The sequence below is a fragment of the Cornus florida genome, unplaced genomic scaffold, assembly GCF_030987335.1.
Source record: "Cornus florida cultivar Cherokee Brave unplaced genomic scaffold, ASM3098733v1 CherokeeBrave_3.0.0_Hap2_Chr03, whole genome shotgun sequence".
Lineage (NCBI taxonomy): Eukaryota > Viridiplantae > Streptophyta > Magnoliopsida > Cornales > Cornaceae > Cornus > Cornus florida.
In genome coordinates, this window is record NW_026775573.1 from 28,132,216 (window position 1) to 28,142,599 (window position 10,384).

Genomic DNA, 10,384 nt, shown 5'->3' on the forward strand with positions numbered 1-10,384 from the left:
CTATGAAGCAAGCCGGGAGTACATGTAGTTGAGCTCTATGGTATGACATTCAAGAAACTGATGCACGATATTAAAACTCAAAGACTTTCCATGCTGAAGTAATGCAACAAATATGCATATAAGGGGGAAAAATGATTAGAAAGGTATTGGCATACTGTACTCTTTTTCCTTCGCTCAGGTCTTGTCCCACTGGATTTTCCTTGCAAGGTTTTAATGAGACAGTTTTAACCTATGCAATACTATTTTCACATACACAAGAATATTGTACTATTTTTCCTTTGCTAGATTTTCATCCCACTGGGTTTTTTCTAGCAAGATTTTAACGAGGCATCTTCTTAGTGTAAATTAGTGGACCCAAGGGGGAGTGTTATAACAGTGGGTCTACTCATAATCAGTACATGATAGTGTTTTGTTGGTGTGACTAGTTGGAGGCTTTTGATTGGTATAATGATGTGGTGATATCAATGGTGTATCTAGCTAGGGTAGGGTTAGGCTCCAGCCCACCCTAATGTTTGTTTTTTTAAAAAAAAATTACTATGGGTAATTTTAATCCAGCCAAGAAAAAAAAAAAAAAAATTTATTATTAGTATTAGCCCACCCATACAAGCCCAAGCCAGTTAAGCTACAATATTAAAATAAACGCCCAAGCCAAACAAGCCCTACTAAAAAAATTTGCTTACGAGATTATTTTATTAAATTTATATTTAATTTTAGCCCACCCCATTGACAATTTCTGGATCTGCCTTTGGGTGATATAAGGTTGGTTTGATGATGCAAAGAAGGAAAAGCTTTTGATTGGTACAATGATGTGCTGATATAAGGTTGGTATGATGATGCAAAGACGGTGGGCGCCGAAATCAAGAAACAAGCAACATAGAGGCGCTGCAATTCATATATGTGTGTGTGTGTGTGTGTGTGTGTGGTAGTATGTTGTAGGTGTATTCTTTCCAAATAATAAAACTTCCTTTCGGATAGGTCCAATATATATATATATATATATATATATATATATATATGTTATATTACACTTCTTTCTTTGACATGTCTCTCAATATATTTATTTATATATTTATCTATTTATGGGTCTTCAGCTCAATTTAAGCTTTTGTTCAGGTAGACCTCATGTTAGTATTATTGTTGTTTTTGGAAGATGATGTTATCTAATGACATGCTCAGAGACTTCTTAAGCTTAGCACTTTCAAGAAATGGTCTTGCACAGAGAGTATAAAATCACTGGAGTGGTGCAAGACCAATTCTTGAAAATGCTTTTAGTCTAAACGTTATACCAACAATACACAAATCAAATTAACAAAATGTGTTTTATCAAAGAGATTTCCATAATCCCATGTTTGATAGGCATCATAAGCAAATCAAAGTCCACTGGAATTTTAATCATAATGGTCAGTACTAAAGCGTACTACAACAACACTGAACACTATGAGCAAATCCTTCACCCACCTCTACTTTTCTTGTTTCTTTATCTGAATCCCTTTGTCATAGACAACATTTCAATTTCTGCTTCAACAATTAAAGTATCATTCACTATGAAGCCCTTTGATTTGTCATTGAGATCACTTAGACCATGAAGCTCACGTATCCACTGATCGTACGCGTGGCAGAGAACCAGAAATCAACTGCAAAGATAAAATTTCAAAGAAATTGTTAGATTGACCCAAAAAAAAAAAAAAACAAAAATATACAGTTCTTATGTTCCCTTTCTCGGTGTTCACTAAAGACTTGGTCCCTTATCCTCAGCTTGTATTTTGCACACAGTTAGGGTTTAAGAAAGAGGTTTCCAGAATCAGCTAGTTCAAGAAATAGAGATAGGCTTTGGCTTTTTGCAGTTCCATGTCCATTGGGACATAACAAAAGCTTCCTGCATTCATTATAATTAAGAAGACAGAAATAATAACTTAGCCTAGAAATCAAAAAAGCCAATTTCAAATTAAGAATAGCCAAATTTAAGGAAGACATGGAAATGTTGATCATACCACTTTCGTCCTCCAATGTTAAACTCCCTAGAGAAAAGAGATTCTTTGCATGCTGAAAAATTATCAATCTCCCAAGTGTAAACATTGTCACTTCGTAAGTTTGTAATGGACAAAGACTCACCTTTGCCTGCCAATTTCATAACAACAACCTCTGCTCCAAATACACAGCTGTCATCTATGAGGTTCCCATTCGAAGGATTTTGGAACTCTTCGAGAGAGAGAAATTTCTCAAAACCAAATTCACTCTTCATCCAATGGAAGCACCTTAGTTGTTTGTAATACCCCAATATTTTAAAGGATTTATTAATTGAAATTAATTACTTTTATTTTATTTTTAAATAATTTATTTGATTCAATTTGAATTAATTGTGTTTATTTTAATTTTTAATTGATTTGTTTTATTGAGTGCTTAGATTAATTATTTTATTTTATTTATATTTCGTGAATTATTGATTTGATAATTGTTGTGTGTGTGTGCTTAATTATTGATTGAATTGTTGGCGTGTTGATTTTATTGGTATGGTGCAACTTGGTTGTAATTTATTATTTTGTTTATGTGCTTAGTGTAATTAGGATTTTTATTTTATTTTATTTTATTTTATTATTTGGTTTATTTAAATTAATTGAATTTGGGCTTAAGGGAAGTTGAACCAAAAGATGTGGTCTTGGGCTTGTATGAAGCCTTATTGGGTTAATTAATAAAGGCTCATGATTATTTAATTATTTAAATGATCATTTTTGTATTAATTATATATATATATATATATATATATAATTATATATAAATATAATTAATTAATAATTATTATAGAAAGATATATATATATATAGATATATATTTATTGATATATATAAGTATATATGATTTAATTAGCCAATGGGTTAATTATGGAAGGCGTATATATATATATATATATATATATATATATATATATATATATATATATATAATATATGTATATATCTATAAATTATTTAAAGATTATTATTTTAATTCATAGTCCTAGTTGGAATAGAATTTGGATTTTAATGTGTATAAATATACACATAAGGCTTTAGGATTAAAAGTTTACACCTTAGAAAAATAAGGGAGGCAGAGAGAGAGGAAGAAGAAGGGCTGATAAGGAGGAGACCGGATCTGAGAAGGAGGACGTTTGGATTGGAAAAGACAATCAAAGCTTGAAGCGTCGGTTTCGTTTTGAAACCTTCAAGCGAGTTCTTTTCTAACTTTCCTCTTAAAACCCATAAGGATTTCACTTTAAATCATGGTTAGAAAGGAGTTAATAAAAAAAATATTAAGTTAATTTTATTTGATTAAATCAGGATTAAATTGGAATATTAAAAGCATGTTTTATTATTATTTTATTTTTTGGAATTGTTGGATTTTAATTATATATATAGGTTGTATACATTTAAAATCATTGTTATACTTGATCTGTGACCCAAGATGAGTTAATTAGGATTTATTTTTCTGAATTTTCTAAATTTATTTTATATTTTTTTGAAATTATGCTATAATTGTTTTCTATATTATTTTAACAAAATTATATAAATGTTATTTATATATATATACACTGGCGGAGGCGTCAGTAGTATGTGCGCAACAATAGGGTTGAAATCCAGTGTGAACGAGTGCATAGGAATTTGATACACACACTAATCTGGTCCATTGGAGTGTTTAATTGTTTTGATATCTCTTAATTTTGTGCGCGGATTTGATCAACCCATGTTCTGAAATTAGGGGGTATCACAGTTGGTATCAGAGCACTCCAGGTTCAAGTTTCCCTAGGGTGTCTTTCGTTGTGTGACTTCCGCGTTGTGTACTCTTTTAATTAGAGCTTAAGGTTAGGATTCATTGTATTCTATATTCGGTCCGTTAGTATGTCCTAATGGTAAATTGTTGAGTCTTATCCGAAAATGGTAAGACACTGATTTGGAAGGTATTTGAGGAGGAAGGAGCATAGGCGTCAGAATCGTATGCTAAATTAGTATATAGGAGATAATATTTATTGTAGAAACTGATTGAATGACATAGATTACGAAGGTCGATAGTTTACGTTCACACAGTAAACACAGATGCGAGATAGAGTAGATAACTGAATTGTGGACAGTTATTACTTCTACACTCAGTATTGTTCAGGGAGGATGAATGTAGTTGCATAATTCGTTTTTAAGTTTTGTTTTGAGGATTAGGGTGTTCCAAGGTTATTTAGATCAAATTAGGTGATTTAAATGGTTGAAATAGAGTGGTTAAAATCTCAAAATGCATAATATACATTAATATACTAAGGACTTGAACAATATGGAATTTTAATTAACTTACATGTTATGAATGAAGGATTTAGTTGCTTAATATTATTCGAGCAATTTCAATGTATATTTATGTGATTTTAATCATGTATTAGCATATAAAATAATCATGTATTTATCGAATTTTATTATTATTACTTCAGTAATTATTAATAGATTTATGGATAGTGGATTTTAGTTAAAGGGTCCTTAAGTTACGGGATTCCCAAGTTGTAACTATTGGAGAGTTATTAATTGAGATTTTTATTTATTAGTTTTTCTTCTGCGTATTATGTATTCTTTTATTTCATTTTGTACTATGTGTTTATTTGAAGTACTTTAATTGTTTTGATATCCCTTGGTTTTGTGCGCGGATATGATCAACTCGTGTTCCGAAATTAGGGGTATTACATTGTTCAACATCTACACATATATGTATCAATATATATTGTGTTGCTATAGTAGATTTCTGAATATTTAATGTATAATAAAAAATATATCTTACATTACCTTCAATAGTTAAGCACTTGTGTTGTATATTATCAAACACAAACAATTTGAAGTTTACGTTAATCTCCCAACCACAAGGAAGGTTTTCTGTATCAACTATTACCAGGTATAAAGAGATGTACCCTTCCCCATTCCTTTTCTTATTTCCATTTGGGTATATACACAATTTCCTGAAATTCCAAAATCCATAGATATGATTAATTTAGTCTCGACATAGAGAACATAGATAAATTGAACCGTGTAAGGAAAAAAATAAAAAAGTTCAAACCCACCATTTATAGCCACCAGCCTCAAAATCATCTGTTTCATATTTTTCAATTTTGGTTTCCAGAAGCGTTGAGAAAGACTCTATCTTGAATAAGTTATGTGATGGTTTAACATCACGCAATAATCTTTTAACTTCTGCATCAGATTCAACACATATATTAACATGACCCGGGCTACAATAGTAAATAAATTCATGTAAAGGGAAAATAAAAGAAGATTTTTGTGTACAATGGAAAATCATATAAAATCAAATTCACTCTTCATCCAATGGAAGCACCTTAGTTGTTCAACATCTACACTTGGAGATATGTATCAATAAATATTGTGTTGCTATAGTAGATTTCTGAATATTTAATGTATAATAAAAATAATATGTATTACATTACCTTCAATTGTTAAGTGCTTGTTGTGTATATTATTATCAAACACAAATAATTTGAAGTTTAAGTTAACCTCCCAACCACAAGGTCGGTCTTCTGTGTCAACTATTACCAGGTATAAAGAGATGTACCCTTCCCCATTACCCGGAAAATAAAAAAAAAAAATTAACTTACCAACTATGTTAGATGACATTTCTTGCTGAATCTAAAATGTAAGAATTAATAAAAACGACTTTTGACTTTCTTGTTGGTGATCACTTCTCTTAGGCTTAGTTGTGTGTGTGTATATATATATATATATATATATATATGTACATCAATCCAGATAGACAACGGATAGTGTTTTAGTGTAATTTTGTAACTAATTTTAAAAAATAAGCAGTCAAATCTAATAATTTGAAAAAGTTAACATTTTTTAAAATATACAAAATTAAGTAGTGAATTTTTAGTATAATTTTGTAATAATTAGTTTTAAAAAATTAGCAGTGAAATCTAATAGTTTGAAAAAGTTAGCATTTTTTAAAATATACAAAATTAAGTAGTGAAGTTCTAAATTTTCCTTGAGTAAATCAGCTAACTTGTTTCTTCACTCTTTACTGCTCCACAGTCATGGTAATATTGGAAGACGAACGTACACTGTTAAAAAGTATAAGAATATGGGTCCAACACTGACACATGTGGACACGACTCTGCAAGTGTCGGACAAGCCACACAAAATTAAAAGTTTAAATTTTATTAATTTATTTTAATTTCTTCAAAAAAAATTCTTAGATCTGGTCAAAATATATATATTTTTATATATACTGTTTCATAGACAACGGATCAATAAAATATCAAAGGACTGAAAAGCCCATGTAAAAAAACAAATCATATATATATATATATATATATATATATATTTTAATATACCAATCTCTCTCTCGATCACTACGAACAGCACAGCATAGTATTCCATCCCACCCAAGAATTCTAGCAATAATTTGGGGTGCAATGGAAGAGCTCAATTGAATGGTTCTTATTTACAAGAAACATTGCATGGTACATAAATCTTCAACCCACAATGAGAGGATTTACTGTTGGCTCTTTCTTCAATTAATTTCTTCAACTAAGTAAACCGATGGTTTAGTTAATTACAGGGAAAAAAAAAAACCGATGATTTAGGATTGGAGAAGAAAGCAACAAGACAGACCCGATTAAAGCCAAAAATCTAGGATTCTTCGTGTTCACCATTGACTTGGTCCATTATCCTCAACGTGGATTTTGCATACAGTTTGGATTTAAGGTAGCGTTTTTCAGATTCAGCTACTTCAAGAAACAGAGATAGGCTCACACCTTTCACCTCACCATTTCCTTTGGGATAGAGAAAAAGCTTCCTGAACTCATTACAACAGGACACAAATAACAGCTTTTATACCTTGGAAATCAAACAAGCCTGTTTGAATTTGAGAACATCTAAATTTTCAAATAACAATAATAATAAATAAAGGAGGATCATACCAGTTCCAACCTCCAATGTCAAACTCCTCTGAGCACAGACGTCGTTTAGTTATTTCTGAAAAATTATAAATCTTCCAAGTGAAAATTTTGTCCCATAGTAGCTTTTTCATGGACCGACACTCACCCTTCCCTTCATATTTCGTAACAAAAACCTCTGCTCTGAATACACAGGTGTCATCTATTAGGTACCCATTTGAAGGATTTTGGAACTCTTCTAGAGACACAAATTTCTCAAAACCCCATTCAGTTTTCATCCCATGGAAGCGCCTTACTTGTTCAGCATCTACATTATGACATTATATATAAATATCTATCTTTATATTGATCTATATTTGAGGATACCAAAACGACCCGGGCTTGGAGTGATCCACATTGCATAGGATGGGTCGGATGTGGATAAACGGGATGGAGCCAGTCCATAAAGCCATTTCAGAAGCCCATGATGAAATGAGAGGAATCGAGTCCAGCCAAAGGAGAATATGATAGGATCAGCTCAGTGGAGGTTGTAATTGTTTATAAATAGAAGGGATTGAGAGGGAAAAGTGGTTGAAAGATTATTGGGGGTGTAAAGTTTCTCTCTCTACAATTAGGGAAAAATTCTTTGTACTTTCAATTGGCGCCGTCTGTGGGAATCACAAGAAGGATTGATTGATATCATTCTAGATCGGATCGATTCAACGCATTCTGCGAGGAAGACGACTACTCTGCGAAAGCTGAATCAACATTGATGATAATACGCCTTGTCTTGACGAGTCAAGGCTCTGGTTGATTTCGGAAAATTGGCGTCCGATCCAAGCAGATCAGATCCGTGCTTGATCCGGCGAACTGCGCAATTGCGATCTGTTGTGATTACTGAATCCGGCCAGTAGTGGACTGAATTCAGCAAGTGTAGGTTCAGATCTGGTGTGCGCGCGTTAGCGGAGCTCCGATTTGGTCAAGAAGTCTGCAGTTGATGACTTTGCTCCGATCTGGAATGATGATCGGAGAGGCGAACTCGAATCCTTTGGAGAACGGCCAGCAGACAAAGCTCGACGAGCTGATGAACATGATCGATGCTTTGAGGAAAGAAAATGCAGAGCTACGAGCTGGAATGGAGCATCGTGAGGCTCTTGCAGTTCCGAGGCCACCTCCTGAAGGAGAGGGAGCTTTACCGTCCGAAGCTGATCGTCAAGGTGATCCAGAAGACGTCAATCGTGGTGGTCTACGTCGTGATGAAGATATAATCGGTAATCTGCCTCCGAATGCCGGCAGAGTAGAAGATCGGGAAGGATCTATTCGTCTGGAACCGCATCACAAACGGATTATGAGGGAGGAAGCACCAGCGTATGAACATCGGGTTGCGTCACCATGGCGGAGTGAATTTGCGAAGGATAGGTCGTTCGATCCGCCATACCGACCTTCATTAGCGACAGTTGATTACAATAGTTCGGAAAGGAGATCTGTCGATCGAGGATTTCCGTCACGATTTTCAAGAGAAAACGAAGCATTGCGTTCCTCAGCAAGGACGGTCGCATCGCTGTTCACTGATGAAATTCTGAACACGCCGAATTCGAAGAAGTTTTCCATGCCGATCTTCATTCTGTTTGACGAAACAACTGATCCGGTCGATCACATATACCATATTCAGTTAAAAATGGCTTTGAATACTAATAATGATCCTTTGATGTGCAAGTGTTTCCCTACGAGCCTGGCTGGACCAGCTCTCAATTGGTTCAAGAATCTGGCTCAAGGCTCAATCGCCAGTTTCCAGGACTTATGCGATAAGTTCATAAGCCAGTATTACGGGAATAAGCGTCCGGCTAAGGATGTATCGAGCCTTTTTACAATGAAGCAGCATGAGGATGAGCGGCTCCAAGCTTTTCTTACCCGGTTCAACCTCGTTAAGAGCATGGTAATGGAGTGCCACCCGTCCACAGCAGTCCAAGCATTTAAACTCGTAATGAACCGGGGGACGCCGTTCCACACCAGCTTGGTGGTTAATACGCCAAAGACAATGGACGAGCTGAACGAGAGAGCTGACAGTTTTGTTCGCCTTGAGGAGGAAGAAGCAGCTAATTCAAGGAAGACGTCGATTATTTCGACGGAGGAGAAGTCCAAAGCCAAGATCCAGCAAAAACAAGCTCAACCGCAACGTCACCCCTCATGGAAGGCGGAGAAGAGGCCCAGGGAGGAGGAATCAGTCACTCCACTCAGAGTCACTTTAGCAAGGCTATACCAGGAGAACAAAGATAAGTTTCATCCTCCTCTGCCAATCAGGCAACCTCTTGAACAGAGAGATCAGACTAAACATTGTGCTTTCCATAGTGATTTTGGGCATCAGACTAACGAATGCAGGAACCTAAGGAGGTAGGTAGAGATGCTGATCGCAAAGGAGGAGTTTGCAAGCTATGTCCAGGGTCTGGTGCAAGAGCATAATCGCCCGACTGAGCAAATCAAGCGGAACCAGAGGCCAAACCAACACAACTCCCAACCCGTCAGGATTATAAATGAAATTCATGGCCGGCCTGAGCAAACGACGGAGTCAGAAGAGTTGCTCAGGACGAGGTTACGCCAGGCCCAGCTGAAAAGAAGAATTGGCAGTGTGCATGCTTTACACCAGCAGAACGCGTCCACTTCGATAAAGTTTGATAAAACGGACCTGCTACGCGTTCAGATTCCTCATGAAGATCCGCTAGTCGTCAGTCTGACAATTGCAGAATGCCTGGTTCGGAGAGTCCTGATTGATCCAGGAAGTAGTGCGAATGTCATGCCCAGGGTGACGTTCGACCGACTGGAGATCGCACCCGAAAAGCTCAAACCCACAGGGAATCCGCTGCTCGGATTTGATGGGAAGCGAGTGGAACCCATTGGAATAGTAGAATTGACAGTGCAAGCCGCTGAGCGAGTTTTGACCGAAAGTTTCGTAGTAGTGGAAATTTTTCCATCATACAACCTCTTGATGGGCAGAGGATGGATTCACAGAGTTCAGGGCGTTCCGTCAACCTTACATCAAGTGATGCGATGCCTAGGTCCGAATGGGTCCAAGGTGATAGATATACACGGGGACCAGGTTGCGGTTAAAGAATGTTATTCAGTAACTTTAAAATCTGCTGGAAAAGGGAAGAATCCCATCCGTTCCGCCATTCCAAAATAGCAACTACAGAATTCTTCACCCAACAAGGATGGGGGGGAGGAGCCGCCAGTTCTGACCACAGAACCCCTTCATGAAGCAAAGATTGACCGTGGAAGACCAGACCGAACAACAAGGGTGGGCACCAAACTCACTGAAGAAGAGAGACTAGAGTTGACTAATTTCCTGATTCGGAATGCGGATGTATTCGCATAAAGCCATTCAGATATGCCGGGGATAAATCCTGTTGTATCCTGCCATTCCCTCAATGTGGATCCGAATGCAAAACCAGTAAAGCAGAAGCAGAAAAGATTTGCTCCAGAACGAAACCAGATTATAGC

General features: G+C 35.8%; 2 protein-coding genes across 2 annotated transcripts; one reads left to right on the forward strand and one right to left on the reverse strand.

Annotated features, from left to right (window-relative positions):
• Positions 1-1,773: 1,773 nt before the first annotated feature.
• LOC132301352 (uncharacterized) lies at positions 1,774-7,188 on the reverse strand. The gene is made up of 6 exons (XM_059798609.1): positions 6,935-7,188; positions 6,706-6,810; positions 5,063-5,230; positions 4,791-4,960; positions 1,992-2,118; positions 1,774-1,876 (listed from the first exon to the last, which is right to left on the reverse strand). The coding sequence occupies exons 1-6, from the start codon at positions 7,186-7,188 to the stop codon at positions 1,774-1,776; spliced, it is 927 nt and encodes a 308-aa protein (XP_059654592.1).
• Positions 7,189-9,290: 2,102 nt separating this feature from the next.
• LOC132301353 (uncharacterized) lies at positions 9,291-10,067 on the forward strand. The gene has a single exon (XM_059798611.1). It carries the CDS (start codon positions 9,291-9,293, stop codon positions 10,065-10,067), a length of 777 nt encoding a protein of 258 aa, XP_059654594.1.
• The last annotated feature ends 317 nt before the right edge of the window (positions 10,068-10,384 follow it).

Bases quoted from the DNA above. Each gene is read 5' to 3' on its own strand.
- LOC132301352 (XM_059798609.1), bottom strand. From the start codon at position 7,188: ATGAAAACTGAATGGGGTTTTGAGAAATTTGTGTCTCTAGAAGAGTTC. The intron at 5,231-6,705 runs GTATGCAAAATC...TTACTATTGTAG, and splicing joins CGCTACCTTAAATCCAAACT to CCCGGGTCATGTTAATATAT. The intron at 1,877-1,991 runs GTATGATCAACA...TAATGAATGCAG, and splicing joins AACATTGGAGGACGAAAGTG to GAAGCTTTTGTTATGTCCCA.
- LOC132301353 (XM_059798611.1), top strand. From the start codon at position 9,291: ATGCTGATCGCAAAGGAGGAGTTTGCAAGCTATGTCCAGGGTCTGGTG.